Here is a 15,481-nt window from a genome sequence, read left to right as displayed (position 1 = left end):
CCCCACTGCTCCTAACTATCCCTTCCAGGCTCGGTTATGAGGCCCCTGCTCTTCCTCCCTGTCCTCCTGTGGCTCCGGGCAAGCTCAGCAGAGGTAAGGTGGGCACAGCCGGAGGGCTCGGACGCGGGGGCTCGCCCCTTTCCCTGCGGACCCGCAGCTGGGCTGCGTTAGGTCTGCAGGGCGGCCGTCCCGTGCTGGCTCCGGCAGAGTGCGGAGCAGCCTCCCCCGCCCTTCTGGGGCTGCCCTAGGAGCTCTGGGCGCCCCTTTGGGGGAGGCAGGCTCGTGCTCGGGGGCATCAGAGACGAGCGGGAGTCTGCCTCGGACCCCTCTCCTGGGCGTCCCTCCTGCCCTGTGCTGCCCCGCCTGAGAAGCCTGGGTCCTGGGCCATTTGTCCCCACTGTTCTCCCTCCCATAGGATCATGATGGCTGCAACCAGGTAGAAGTGCCCGCGGAAGGTGATCGTGGAGGTAGGTGCTCAAGAAGCCCCTGCAAAGTTTCCAGCATCAGCCGTCCTGCTCTGGCCTCAGGGGCCACTGTTCATGGAGCCCGCTTGCATTTTCTCCCTCTGCTTCCCCCCCACCTCCCCATGGGCAGGGGATGGGAGGCAATGGGAGAGGGGAGGCGAGGAGGGGAGGGTGCACACCCCACTGGGTGACATCTGTGCCGCACCTGAAGGCAGGAGATCCAGGTTCCTCTGCCAGCAGCCTGGGATCCAAGGCATATCCAGTGTCCCCTCTGGGTCAGGGTGGGTTTTGGGGGTATAAAAATAAGGGCTATTCCTCTACCTCTAAATCCTATGATACTAGTGGACAGAGCATTGAAGAGGATCTGAGTTCAAATGTGACCCCATACTTGCCTGTCCCTTACTAGAAGGGTGAGTCATTTACCCGACTTGCCTCACCCCAAAACATACATCCTTAGCTGCCATGTCCTTCCAGCTGATCCTTCTCTGATCCCACGGATCTGTTTTCCTCTAGAACAGCCCCTGCAGGTGAACGTCAGTAGCCAGCCTGCCAGCCTGGTCCTGAGCTGGGGGACACCCGTCCCTGCTGGGCTGGGCTATGTCCTCGGTCTTACTCGCCTGGGCCCTTCTGCCCACCTTGGGAGGCTGCAGCTCCAGGCCAGCCCCAATGCCAGTGGGTTCGAGTTTCAGGACCTGGTCCCCGGGAGCCATTACCAGCTTGAGGTGACGATGCTGCTCCCCTGTTCCCAGAATTCCACCATCACCCTCACAGCTCAGACAAGTGAGTGCTATCAGTGGGAGGCAAGGAGACCAGCCCACAGGGGCAACTTCAAGTGAACTGGCAGAGGATAGCAACTGGACCTAAGTGGACAGTTTTTTAGTAGGATCTGATTTGGAGTCAGGATTTTAAAAATGGAGGGAGATGGTTACCTTATCCGCCCACTGGATGCCTTCTTTTCTGTCCCTGGCACAGCCCCTTCACCTGTCCACAATCTGAGGCTCAACACCTCTGGGAGCCCAACCAGCCTTAAGGCCACTTGGGATTCTGCTCCCGGAGAACAAGACGGCTACCAGCTTCTGCTATACCACTTGGAGTTCCAGACCCTGGTGCAGAATATCTCAGTGGCTCCAGGAACTCTCTCCTGCCATTTTGACAGCCTCTTGCCAGGCACTGAATATGTCTTATGGGTCACTACCTGGGCTGGTGACCTCCATGCTAAGACCAGCATCCGCCAGTGGACAAGTAAGGAGGGAATCCTGGTTTAACCTTTGCTGGAATTTGTCTTCAGGGATTTGGCCATTGGAGGCTGGGATGAGGAGAGGGCAAGTAGGGCAGAGTTTCATTGACAAGGTATTCAAGAGACAAGCTGGTTTCTCTGTTCTCCCATGTCTAGCTCAGCTCCAACTTCCCTCATTTTCTAATGCTTTTTAATTTTTTTTTTTATGGATAAGTTTTCAACATTGACTCTTGCAAAACCTTGTGTTCCATTGTTCTCTAACTCTTAAGGCAGCTAGGTGGCCCGGGGGATAGAGAACTGAATTTGGAATCACAAAGAACCAAGTTTGAATCCTGCTTCAGACATTAGAGTGTGACCCTGGTTCAGTTTATTCTCAAAACCTTAGTTTCTTCATCTGTAAAATAAAGGGATTGGACTTGTTATCTGCTGAGGTCTGGGATCCTCTGTTCTTACTTAAGAATTCCCATTTTTCTCTCTGCCCCTCCTCAGCTCCAGTGCCCCCGGAACATTTAGTATTGTTTGCCATGGGTCCAAGTGCCCTTCAAGCTTCTTGGAGCAGGGCTGAAGGAGCAGCGTGGTTCCACCTGACCCTTTTGGACCTCTTAGACGGCACTATCCTCACAACTGTGGCCAAGAGGGGTACCACCAACCACACCTTCCTCACCCTCACCCCGGGCACTCCCTACCAGCTGTCACTCAATGCTACTGCTGGCCTCTTGCAGATTGCGGGACCCAATGCCACCGAGTGGACCCGTGAGTGCTGTTATTTATTGTTGTTGTTGTTTGTCCTTCCTTCCCAGAGAGGACCAAGCCATGCAAATAAGTTGGATTTGTAAGGGAGCCCTGTGCAAGGTCACCTGCCTCACTTTCCCCTCCAGAGCCTCTGGGTCCAATGGGGAAGCAGAGCAAGAAAGAGAAACTGGCCATTGCTCTTTGGGAGGCAACTGCAGGGCAGGTTGCCAGGCTGTCCTTGGAAGGAAGCACCTTGATATCCCATAATGAAAGGGTAGCCAGTTGTGTGAATGCTCTTCCAGTTAATGAGGTGATATTCACCTGTAATAACAGGAAGAGCTCAGTTCTTCTAACACATGTCACATGGGAGCCCCCATCACCTGGGTGGGTCACTGGACATTGGAGGAACGGCTCATTCAGAATGCAGGGTTTCCAGTACCTACCTAAACACAGCACCTACCTTCTAACCCCCTCCATCTTTTTCTCTTCCTCCACCTGTAATTTCTCCCAACAGATCCCTCTGTCCCCTATGACCTAACGCTGACTCCATGGCCCCCTGGGCTCTCGGCGAGCTGGCAGGCAGGGCCAGGGCACCGGGATGGCTACCTGTTGCAGCTGAGTGGACAGGCTGTGAGGAACGCTACCTTGGGACCTGAGGCTCTCAACGCTACCTTTCCTGGCCCTCTTCCTGCTGGCCAGTACACGTTGGAGCTCGTAGCCCTAGCTGGACCCCACGGCGCCTCGGCTCAGGCTGACGCTTGGCTGGAGGGTAAGTTTGTGCGTGTGGGCACAGGGTGGAGGGCGGAGGTTATCATGGTTTTTTTCTGGGCACTGTTCATGGGCATCAGCCTCCTGGGTCCCTCATCCCTAGGATCCTCTTGGCCCCTGCATGTGAGGCTATGTAATCTGCCAGCTTCCTCTGGGAAGAAATGAATAGCACTTGGTTGAACCCTGGATCATCTTAACTGAGCTTCTCACCTTTCTGTAAGAACCAACATCCCAGATTGGACTGAGCAATCTTGTTAGATGTAAAAATAAGACAATTCAAATCTTTGTATAGTAAATACCCAGAAGGAAGGGGAGGAGAGGGAAGGGAATTTACTAAACCTTTGCTATATTATTTCATATGATCCTCACAACAACATGATCCCCATTTTACAGATAAGAAAAGTGAGGCAGATAGGAAGTATCTGAGGCTTCATTTGAATCCAGATCTTCCTGACTCCAGGCCAAGCTTTCCATCTCTGTACCTCCTAGCTTCTAAGAGGAGTCTGACATAAAGCAAAGAGCTCATGCACTTGGAGCCAGGAGACTTGGGTTCAAATTCTGCTTTTGTCACTAGCTGATCTCAATTTCATCATCTATGCACAAAAGATATCTTTATCATTGTGGGGAACTTCAGGTGCAGAAATTCCCTTCACTAATTCAAAATCCAGCCAGGCTATGATAAGTCCAAAAAAGGGCTGCTTGAGTCTCAAGAGTGTTTACTGACTTGCCAATTAGTGACTGGGAGGTAGGATATGAACTCTGGTCTTCATGACATATCCTTTCTACTATATCATACCTCCCTTAAAAGATATATACATCTTTTATTTATTTTTTATTATGGCTTTTTATTTACAATACATATGTATGGGTAATTTTTCAACACTGACCCTTGCAAAAACTTCTGTTCCAAATTTTCCCTCCTTCCCTTCACCCCCTCCCCTAGATGGCAGGTAGACCAATACATATTAAATAATACATCTTTTATTTTAAGGGAGGCAGAATGATCTAGTAGAAGGGATATATATATATATATAGAGAGAGAGAGAGAGAGACATATATACATACATATGTGTATATAAATATGTATCTCCCTCTTTGTCTCTATCTCTCTGCTTCTTTCTGTCTATATCTCTGTGTCTGTCTCTGTCTCTCTTACTGTCTCCCTCTCTCTTTGTTTCTAAATCTCTCTGTCTGTCTCTCTGTCTCTGTCTCTTTATCTCTATCTCTGTCTCTCTTACTCTCTCTCTCCCTCTCTTTCTGTCTCTGAATCTCTCTGTCTCTCTCTCTGTCTCTCTCTGTCTCTCTCTCTTTCTCTCTCATTCTCCTTCTGTCTCTGTCTGTCTCTATCTTCATCTCTCTGTCTCTATCTTTCTCCCCCCCCTTTTTAACCTCACCTTCACTAACAGTTCACCAAAATTAACCAGCTCACCACTCCAATCCGATACCATATGCATTATTCCACATCCATAGTTTCCCGCCTCTGTAAAAAAGGAGAGGAGGGACATTTTCTCATCTCTTCTTTAGGACCAGGCTTGGCCATTATAATTATGCAACATTGTCTCTTTATGTTATGGTTGTTGTTTCTACTTGTGCTTTGTAGATTGTTTTCTAGTTCTGCTTGTTATAGTTTTCATCAATTTCTTTAAATACTTCTCATGCTAATCTGAATTCTTCCTAAAATTTTTAGGCTTCTTATCAGGCACAACTAGCCATTATATTCCCACCCATTATATATTTATGCTCAATCATTCCTCTGTTGATGGACTTTCCTTTTGTTTCCAGTTCTTAACTGAGTCAAAAAGTGTGAACTCTATTTCTTCATCTATAAAATAAAGACATTACCTCACTAGCCAGTTTCACATTTTTCCAGCTGTAAAATGGGGATCAGAATACTTGTGCTACTCACTTTAGGAGCTCGTAAGGAAAGCTTTGTGGACTGTGAAACTCTCTCTCTCTTTCTCTCTCTCTCTCTCTCTCTCTCTCTCTCTCTCTCTCTCGCTCTCGCTCTCGCTCTCTCTCTCTGTCTATCTCTCTGTCTCTGTCTCTGTCTCTCTCTTCTCTCTCTCTTTGTCTATCTCTCTGTCTCTGTCTCTCTGTCTCTGTCTCTCTCCTCTCTCTCTCTCTCCCCCTTTTCTCTCTTTCTCTCTTCCCCCCTCCCGAATGTGTGTATAATAGTTACTATCTGATTTCTCAAATAACTTTCAAAAAAGAGTTGATTGGGAAAATTAGCTCATAACCTCCCCCTTGAATTCACAGAAGACAACTCATTCCAAACTGTCACTTCTCTTTGCCCTGATTGCAAGGGGAAGACATTGGGGAACAAAAAGAGTAGTAGCTTTATCCCTAAGGTGGACAGTGAGACCAGAGTCAACTAATGAACAATTCTGTCCCTTGTACTTAATTTCTTTTCTTCTTTAAAAAATTAATAATAGCTTTTTGTTTTCCAAAATACATGCAAGGATAGTTTTCAGCATTCACCCTTGTAAAATCTTGTGTTCCAATTTTTTCTCCCTTTTTCCTCTCCTTCTCTTTACTGAGACAACAAGTAATCCAATATAGGTTAAACATGTGCAGTTCTTCTAAACATATTTCCTTAATTTTCTAGGGCTGTATATTCATTTCCATACTCTTTATTTGTGTGCTAGTTCAATTCAGCAAATTTATTTAATAATTCCTATGTTCAGGGCCCCCCTCTGGGTATTGGGGAGATAAAGATTGGAAGTGGGGAATCCCTGTCTTCAGGTGGATGGGATGGGGGAGTGATAGAAATGAAATGTTCACAAAAGAAAGATCAAGTTATTTTAAAGCTGGAGAAAGTACTAACAACTGGGAGGATTAGAAGAGATTTTAATTTGGTAATTTAAAAAAAATCACCTTTGCCTGTGTTGGACCTGGGTGGAGGGGTTTTGTTGCATTGGTGATCCCCAGGTATGGCAGGGGAACCAGGGAGGGACAGGAAGCCCCAACCCAGACAGTCTGGGATTCAGTGCCAGTAGATTACAAAGGCACCATCTGCTCTGCTTTTCTTCTGGGCATTTCTTTGTATTTCCTGTCTGAAACTCTGGGCACTGTGGTGGGGTACAAAGAGCCAGGGGGTTGGGGACAAGCAGACTATCAGTCGCATTTAGTTGTATGATCTTGGGCAGATCATTTTATCTAAAACCTAGTTTCATCATCTGTGAAATCAGGAGAAAACAATTCAGGGGCCGGTTGTTGTGACCGCGAATCTGCCATGCAAGCACGAGCCGTTCTCCGCTGTTCTGGCCAAGGTATAGACAGACAGGCCCTCTTTTTCCCTTGGTTCAGCAGAGACAAAGATGTTTTTCCCCAGAAAGGGCTGTAGTAAGTTACTAGGGGAAAGTGAAACGAAGCCAAATACCAGAGCATAGGAACCAGACAAGAGCAGAGATCTTATCCTGCATTCGGAGCTGGCCAGGGCTTGGCTTGGCTGGCATTACACCCAGCCCACTCCTTTTCTCCATCTAAAACTCCGCCCGGGGGTGTTTCCTTTCCGCGTCTCCTCCAGATTCCCAGGCCAGGCCCCAGCCCGGGCTTCTCCAGCTGTCGGGACTGCGGGCGTCGAGGGAGCCGGGCCGGAGGGCCCTGCTCTACGCCGATGGCTCCCCGGATGTCATCGCCAACGTTTCTGTGCTGCCCAATGCCACCCGTGTCACCTTCCGAGGGCTGGTGCCAGGGGCCCAATACCGAGTCGAAGTTATCTCCTCGGCCGGGGCCACCACTCAGAGCCTTGCTGGGTACACCTGTGAGTGTCAGGAGAGGGAAGGGTGGGATAATGGGACGGAGCTGGTGGCAAGCTCGGCAAGGCTGTGTTGTAGCAGGACAGAGATCGGGAACCCAGCAGTCACTCCCTGAGATATGGAAGGGGAGATCTCAGTGGTTATCGAAACAGTGGATGTGTCTTCAGTTTTCATCATTAGATCCTATAATCTAATTTTTCCCCCTTTAATAGTATTTTATTTTTCCCCCCTTCAATAATATTTTATTTTTCCCCCTTCAAAAGTATTTTATTTTTCCCCCTTCAATAGTATTTTATTTTCCCCCCTTCAATAATATTTTATTTCCCCCCTTCAATAGTATTTTATTTTCCCCCCTTCAATAATATTTTATTTTCCCCCCTTCAATAGTATTTTATTTTCCCCCCTTCAATAATATTTTATTTTCCCCCTTCAATAGTATTTTATTTTCCCCCCTTCAATAGTATTTTATTTCCCCCCTGCAATAATATTTTATTTCCCCCCTTCAATAGTATTTTATTTTCCCCCCTTTAATAGTGTTTCATTTCCCCCAATAGTATTTTATTTTTCCAAATACATGTTAAACATAGTTTTTTTTTTATTTTTTATTTGTTTGTTTGTTTTTTGCTGAGGCAACTGGGGTTAAGTGACTTGCCCAGAGTCACACAGCTAGGAAGTATTAAGTCTCTGAGGTCAGATTTGAACTCAGGTCCTCCTGACTTCAGGGCTGGTGCTCTCTCCACTGTGACACTTCACTGCCCTGAACATAGTTTTCAACAATCATTTTTTTGAGGTCTTAAATTTGTGTTTATTTAAACAAAAATAAATGAAAAAAAACTACATTTTGCAGGCTAAAATCCTAGAGGAAAATCCTGAGACCAGACCATTTTCTTTGAAATAGATACTGTTTGGTGAACTCATCAAACAGAACAACAATAACAAAAAAAAATACAAGGGCCACAAATGCCTCATTAGTTTTTATATTTTCAGGAAACCAATAAGATTGAATAAGTCTTATACAATTGCTGAACACATAATCAGATTCTCACTTCTTTCCCAGATGAGCAGATTAAAGGAAAGCCTTTGTATTCTGTATAGTTAGGGGTATAGACATGAGATACATACAGTGCATATGATCAAATACACATATAAGCACATGTATGGACACATCTACAAAGATATATGCACGTGTACAGATCCACATGCAATACTCATTTTTGTAAGACTTAGTGTTCCAAATTTTTTGCCTTCCCTCCCTGACCTCCCCCTCCCCAAGATAGTAAGGGATCTGAACTGGGTAAAGTATATGTAATGCTTTTAACATGTTTCCATGTGTTGAGAACTCTCACACTCTTGCAGGGCCCTCGGCTCCCCAGTCACTGGAAGTCACAAGCGGGGGCAGCACCTCCGACCTCCACGTCGGATGGGTCTCTCGGGAAGGAAGGCGGGATGGGTACGAGGTTTCCTGGCAGGAAGGAGGGAGCCAGAAGGCCCTAGGCTTCCTCAGTGTGGGCAGCAAGCAAACGAATTTGACTCTGAAGGGTCTCCGGCCTGGTTCTTGCTTCATCGTGTCAGCGTGGGCCTGGGCTGGGCCCCTGAATTCTACCGCCCAGAAGGCACGTGCTTGCACCTGTGAGTTTCTGGTATTAAATCCAGGCTATGTAGGGCGCTCTTTTATAGCTTTTCTGTGTGCTAGGTGATGGCACTGATGGTAAGGGGGATTCTGAATCTCTTTTTCCCTGTGTCTGCAGTTCCTGCCGCCCCTGCCAACCTGAGCTTGGGCGATGAGGGCCAACCGTCCACCCTGACTGCCCGCTGGAGCCCGCCCGCCGGGGCTTTGGATGGTTACCGGCTCCGGCTGTACCGCCTGGCACCCCTCCGCCTGAAAGGGGAGGCAGAATTCCCTTCTGAGATTCAGAGCTTCTCCTGGTCCTGGCTGCCCCCAGGCATGGAATTCGTGGTCCAGCTCGCCGCCCTGCGGGGGGAGGATGAGAGTGCCGCTATAAATGCCACGGCCTGGACATGTGAGTGGGCTGGGGCGCCCCACTGCCCCCCTGCCCGCCCCCCCGCATCCCCTGGGCACCATATCCCAACCCTGATTCCTCCTGGATTTCTGTTCCTTCCCGTACCTGCAAGGGTGCCCGTGGGGCTTCCTGGGAATGCTGCCCGCGGACACCCGCCGCGCTGGTTATTTCCCAGATCCAGAGGCGCCAGCGAACCTGACTCTCTTCAGCGTGGGCGATCCAGAGGCCCCGGCCCTGCTGGCATCCTGGGAAGCGAGTGGAGCACAGAATTTGGAGCTCACTTTGTACCAGCTGCCGGTGGGCAGTGTCGCTCACCACGCTGTCCTCTCGGGCAATCTCACCAGCTATACCTTCTGGGGGTTGGAGCCGGGCACAGCGTACACTCTGAGGGCTGGTGGCAACGGGGGGCCTTATCAGGCCTGGGCCCCCAATCTCACCTCATGGACTCGTGAGTAGCTAGTGTCTGAGAGAGTAATACTTATTGGGATAGCAGACAGACGTGGGGAGATGGAGGAGTATCATAGAGCTCTGAGCAGGTGGTCCCTAACCCAGCTTACATGATTATAACAAGACTTGGGCACGGGCACGTGCATCCCCACAGCCAGGGACAGGAGAGCAGAGCCTTCCTCAGCCGTACCGGGATTCTTGTCCCCTTGCCCAGGGGGCACTTGGATGACAGGAGCCAAGGTCTGTGAGCAGCTCTGAGGTCGGAGGGCTGCCCACTCTAGTTCTATCCATGGTGGAGGAAAAACCGCCCTGTTGATCACTGCTCACATGGAGGATTGATGAGGAGGGGGAGGCTTTTGTGAAGGGGATGGAAGATCATTGCTTACAGCGTCACCCTCCTTCCCTGCTCTGGTTCTCTCTCCAAAGTTCCCTTGGCCCCAGCCATGGTAAATGTGACCAGCAAGGGCCCCACCAAGCTGTGGGTATCCTGGGAACAGGCACCTGGCAGCCGCCAGGATGGCTACCGAGTCACCCTTCGCCAGGAAGGCACCACGGTGGGCGCCAGAGCCGTCGGACCCGAGGTCAACAACATAAGCTTTTCCGGTCTGACTCCGGGCACCAAGTACTGGGTGGAGATTGTCTCCTTAGCCGGGCCCCACCATTCTGCGGCAGCCAACGCCACCAGCTGGACCCGTGAGTGGAGGGAATCAGAGATTACGAAGGGGAGGAGGGGAGCCGGGTCCAGTCCAGTCAGTAAGCATTTATTAAGCTCCTAGTGTATGGCAGGAGCTGTTCTGAGCATCCCAAGAAAGGAAACAAAACAGACAGCCCCTGTGCTCAGGAACCTTACGTCTTAAGGGGAGACAACGCGAGGTATAAGCAAAGTAGATGGAAGGAACTCCAAGAGGCGGCAAAAGCATTTGGGGCTTGCCGTGTCCAAAGGGCTATCCTAGATCACTCACTCTGGGAACACGTTGGAAGGAGGGAGAGTAACACTTAGACGTGGGGGAGATGGAGGAGCATCATAGAGCCCTAACTCTGAGCAGGTGGTCCCTAACCAGCTTAGATGATTATAATAAGACTTGGGCGCGGGGATGTGCTCTCCCACAGCCAAGGAGAGGAGAGCGGAGCGTTCCTCAGCCGTCCTGGGATTCTTGTTCCTCTCTGGGCCACACGTGAATTTTATCCCTTGCCCAGGGGGGACTTGGATGACAGGAGTCACGTGTTCGCCCTTTGTATGTGGGCCAAGGCTTCCAGTCTCAGCTAAGTGGGGAGGGTGGCTGAGACAGGACAGGATGCCTTAGTCTTCCCTCAAAATTCTCCTTCTCGTTGTCTCCCTGAGGCTCTCTGGCACTGGAGTGAGCTGGAGGCCGCACTGGCGCTCCGGGAGGGACTCGGTGCCAGGTTATGTCTCTCCCTCTGCCCACAGCTCCACTGGTGCCCAAGGAGATCTCAGTGACCACCCAAGGGGACAGCGCCATGGTGGCTTTGGCATGGAGTGCTGCCCCAAAGGGGCAGGGAGAATGCCATGTCCAGCTCTTAGAGTCTGAACAGATACTCCACAGGCAGCCTGTGTCCTTGGGCCAAGCCCGCCTCATCCTCAGGGGCCTGATCCCCGGGCACACCTTCCTCCTCTCCGTGCTGTGCCAAGCTGGACCCCTTCAAGCATCCACCGCTCCAATAGCACTGCTTGTTGGTAGGTTGTATTTCTCGGTGGGTGGGCATGGTACCCACTCTGGGTCTTTATCCATGCTGATGTCTCTCAGGCTGGCATTTTCCTTTAGGGACAATGATGCCCAATTTTGAATTTTTTCCTCTTGGGGGATTGCCCCCCAAGATGTGGCAGGAGGTATTTAATCTCTCTATTCCATTTGATGGGAAGATCCATCACCCACCTGCACATGGACGCCCATTCTTTGGGGGGTCACGAGCATCTGGTCCCTACAGAACCCAGGCCAGTGGAAGATGTGCAGTGCCAACCTGAGGCTACCCACCTGGCACTGAACTGGACAGTCCCTGCGGGAGAAGTGGACACCTGTCTGGTGGTGGCGGAGCAGCTGAGGACCGGAGGCAAAGTCCAGCCCATTTTCAGGGCCAACACTTCCCAGAGTGCCCTCCAGCTCCCTGGCTTGACACCTGCCACTTCTTACCGCCTTAGTCTCACGTTGCTGGGGAGGAATGGGCTCTGGAGTCAGCCGGTTACTTTGCTGTGTACCACCTCTCCTGAAGGTAGGTGCGCCTTGCTGGCACAAGCCAGGTTCCCCCCTCCTCTCCTCCCAGTACCAGGCCCCAATCACAGGATCAACAGGTGGAAAGGGAACTCCAAGATCACCTAAACCCACAGTTTCTCCTCCCCTGCAGGGTGGAAATTCTGGAGGCTAGGTACTGATATCTTCTCCCTAATCCTCTTTTTGGACTTCTGTTTGGTGGGTATAGCAGAAAGAAATTGAATGTAGAGTCAGAGGTTTAATTATCAGCTGTTTTATCAGCTATTTTACCATCTGTATATTAATTGCATAACCTCCCTAGATCGCAGTTTCCTCATCTCTAATATTAAAAGCATGGGGCTAGATTTTCTTTCTTTTAAAATATATTTTTATTTATTTCATGAAATGTTTCCCATTTATATATATAAAAATTTTAACTTTTATTCTTAAAAATTTGAATTCCAAATTCTCATTCTCTATACCTTCCACTTCACCCTCTTGCTTCAGAAAGCAAGTAATTTGATATTGATTATACATGTGAAGTCATACGAAATATATTTCCAAATCAGCATGGTCTAGATTTTTTTTTAAATTAAATTATTTTATTTTTTTCTGCCCAGTTCCTCCTCTACCTCCTTCTCTCCCTCTCTTCCCATTTAGAAAATAGGGGGAAAAAAGCCCTGTTACAAACATGTATCCTCAAACAAAACACATTCTGGCCTGGATTTTAAAGATCTCTTATATCTGTAGGGCCTGTGAATTCAAATTCTTTCCACTGGCTGTCTACCTTTTGTCTTAGGATCCAGCTTTTAAGACTATTGCCAACACTTTCCAAATTAACCTCTGTCTTAATACATTATTCCTCCCTATTGTGGTTGGGTTTTTTGATCATCCTACTTCTGCCCTTAGCCTGGCGCCCCCCAGAGATGGCAGCTGCCCCTCACCTGGAGCAGGAAGCAGGTGCTGGCGTGGTGATTACACGTGACATGTTTGGAGAGGACAATGGACAGATCCAGTGGTATGGTGTTATTGCCACCACCAATGCCTCGTGTGAGTACCTCATGTGATACGGAGCCCTGGACACAGCTAATTTTGGGGGTGGGGGGATTGATGGAGATGGGAAGAAGGGGAGTACCTCCATATTTGGAATTAGCCTTCAGTGGTGGGTACTATTAGGCTTATCCTAGGCTGACGAACTTCAAATTTTTTAAAATTTTATTATTTTTTCTATTAGAGATTTTTATGTTTAAAACACACGCATGGATAATTTTTCTTTTTATTATTATAGCTTTTTATTGATAACATATGCATGGGTAATTTTTCAATATTGACCCTTGCAAAAACTTCTGTTCCAAATTTTCCCCTCTTTCCCACCACACCCTCTCCTAGATGGCAGGTAGTCCATACACGTTAAATATGTCAAAGTTTATGTTAAATACTATATATATATGCACATACATATTTATACAGTTGTCTTGCTACACAAGAGAAATTGGATTTAGAAAGAAGGTAAAAATGACCTGGGAAGAAAAACAAAAATGCAAACAATAAAGAGTGTAAATGCTATGTTGTGGTCCACACTCATTTCCCAGAGTTCTTTCACTGGGTGTAACTGGTTCTGTTCATCACTGATCAATTGGAATTGATTTGGATCTTCTCATTGTTGAAGAGAACCACCTCCATCAGAACTGATCATCATATAGTATTGTTGTTGAAGTATATAATGATCTCCTGGTCTTGCTCATTTCACTTAGCATCAGTTCATGTAAGACTCTCCAGGCCTTTCTGAAATCATCCTGCTGATCATTTCTTACCAAACAATAATATTCCATAACATTCATATACCACAATTTATTCAGCCATTCTCCAATTGATGGACATCCGCTCAATTTCCAGCTTCTAGCCACTACAAACAGGGCTGCCACAAACATTTTGGCACATACAGGTCCCTTTCCCTTCTTTAGTATCTCTTTGGGGTATAAGCCCAGTAGAAACACTGCTGGATCAAAGGGTATGCACAGTCTGATAACTTTTGGGACATAGTTCCAGATTATTCTCCAGAATGGTTGGATCCATACACAATTCCACCAACAATGCATCAGTGTCCCAGTTTTCCTGCATCCTCTCCAATATTCATCTTTATCTTTTCTTGTCATCTTAACTACTTTGACAGGTGTGTAATGGTATCTCAGAGTTGTCTTAATTTGCATATTTCTGATCAATAATGATTTGGAACACCTCTTCATATGGGTAGAAATAGTTTCAATTTCTTCATCTGAAAATTGTCTGTTCATATCCTTCGGCCACTTATTAATTAGAAAATGGCTTGATTTTTTATAAATTTGAGTCAATTCTTTATATATTTTGGAAATGAGGCCTTTGTCAGAACCTTTAACTGTAAAGATGTTTTCCCAGTTTATTGTTTCCCTTTTAATCTTGTCTGCATTAGTTTTGTTTGTACAAAAACTTTTTAACTTAATATAATCAAAATGATCGATTTTGTGATCAATAATGATCTCTAGTTCTTCTTTGGTTACAAATTCCTTCCTCCTCCACCTTTAGAGGTAAACTATCCTATGCGCTTCCAATTTATTTATAATCTCATTCTTTATGCCTAAATCATGGACCCATTTTGACCTTATCTTGATACAGGGTGTTAAGTGTGGATCAATGCCTAGTTTCTGCTATAATAATTTCCAGTTTTCCCAGCAGTTTTTTTGTCAAATAGTGCGTTCTTATATCAAAAGCTGGGGTCTTTGGGTTTGTCCAACACTAGATTGCTATAGTTATTGACTTTTGTCTTATGAACCTAACCTATTCCACTGCTCAACTAGTCTATTTCTTAGCCAGTACCAAATGGCTTGATGACTGGTGCTTTATTATATAGTTTTAGATCAGGTACATCTAGGCCACCTTCGTTTGATTTTTTTTTTTCATTAGTTCCCTTGAAATTCTTGACCTTTGGTTCTTCCATATGAATTTTGTTGTTATTTTTTCTAGGTCAGTAAAATAGTTTCTTGGGAGTCTGATTGGTATAGCCCTAAATAGATTACTTTAAGTAGTAATTGTCATCTTTATTATGTTCACTTGACCTAGCCAAGAGCATTTAGTATTTTTCCAATTGTTTAGATTTTTTTTTAGATTTATTTTTGTAGAAAGTGTTTTGTAGTTTTGCTCATATAGTTCCTGACTTTCCCTTGTCAGATAGATTCCCAAATATTTTATATTATCAATGGTTATCTTAAATGGAATTTCTCTTTGTATCTTTTGTTGTTAGATTTTGTTAGTGACATATAAAGATGCTGATGATTTATGTAGATTTATTTTGTACATGGATAATTTTTCAACACTGACCCTTGCAAAATCTTGTGTTCCAAATTTTTCCCTCTCTTCCCTTCATCCCCTCCCCTAGATGGCAAGCAATCCAATATATGTTAAACATTCTATAAAAAGTGTTAAATTCAATATATGTAAACATATTTATACAATTATGGTGCTACACAAGAAAAATCAGATCAAAAAGAAAAAATGAGAAAGAAAAGAAGCAAACAAGAAAAAGAGTGAAAATGCTGTTTTGTGATCCACATTGAGTTCCCACAGTCCTCTCTCTGGATTTCAAAATTTTCTGAGGACAGAAAGAGGGAGCAGATACTAAAAAAAAGGGGACATAGCTATGGTAAAGGATATGAAAGATAGGTTGAAGGAGAGGGTTTAAAACTCCTAGAGTTGTTTAGTCTAGCTACATGTTTGTCTTGTATGATTCAGGAGGTAGCTTGGGGAGTTTCCTTTGAGTGAGTAGGTTGAAAAGGGAAAGGTGAGGAGGAGGGTCTGTGGAGAAGAAAGTAGT

General features: G+C 46.6%; 1 protein-coding gene across 1 annotated transcript in view; it reads left to right on the top strand.

The window, feature by feature from the left end:
- LOC127562720 (receptor-type tyrosine-protein phosphatase V-like) overlaps positions 1-15,481 on the top strand; it is a 35,509-nt gene continuing 20,028 nt past the window's right edge. The window contains exons 1-14 of the mRNA XM_051998647.1: positions 1-93; positions 416-467; positions 978-1,244; positions 1,437-1,706; positions 2,191-2,454; positions 2,948-3,202; positions 6,728-6,964; positions 8,316-8,588; positions 8,708-8,980; positions 9,156-9,428; positions 9,854-10,120; positions 10,857-11,123; positions 11,375-11,656; positions 12,544-12,684. Coding sequence (XP_051854607.1) covers positions 37-93; positions 416-467; positions 978-1,244; positions 1,437-1,706; positions 2,191-2,454; positions 2,948-3,202; positions 6,728-6,964; positions 8,316-8,588; positions 8,708-8,980; positions 9,156-9,428; positions 9,854-10,120; positions 10,857-11,123; positions 11,375-11,656; positions 12,544-12,684 — 3,178 coding nt within the window. The 5' untranslated portion in view covers positions 1-36. The remainder of the gene's footprint in view (positions 94-415; positions 468-977; positions 1,245-1,436; positions 1,707-2,190; positions 2,455-2,947; positions 3,203-6,727; positions 6,965-8,315; positions 8,589-8,707; positions 8,981-9,155; positions 9,429-9,853; positions 10,121-10,856; positions 11,124-11,374; positions 11,657-12,543; positions 12,685-15,481) is intronic.

This window comes from Antechinus flavipes, chromosome 4 (assembly GCF_016432865.1).
Source record: "Antechinus flavipes isolate AdamAnt ecotype Samford, QLD, Australia chromosome 4, AdamAnt_v2, whole genome shotgun sequence".
Classification (NCBI taxonomy): domain Eukaryota; kingdom Metazoa; phylum Chordata; class Mammalia; order Dasyuromorphia; family Dasyuridae; genus Antechinus; species Antechinus flavipes.
The sequence above is the reverse complement of the archived record's forward strand: the minus strand, read 5'-3'. Positions and strand labels throughout refer to the sequence as shown.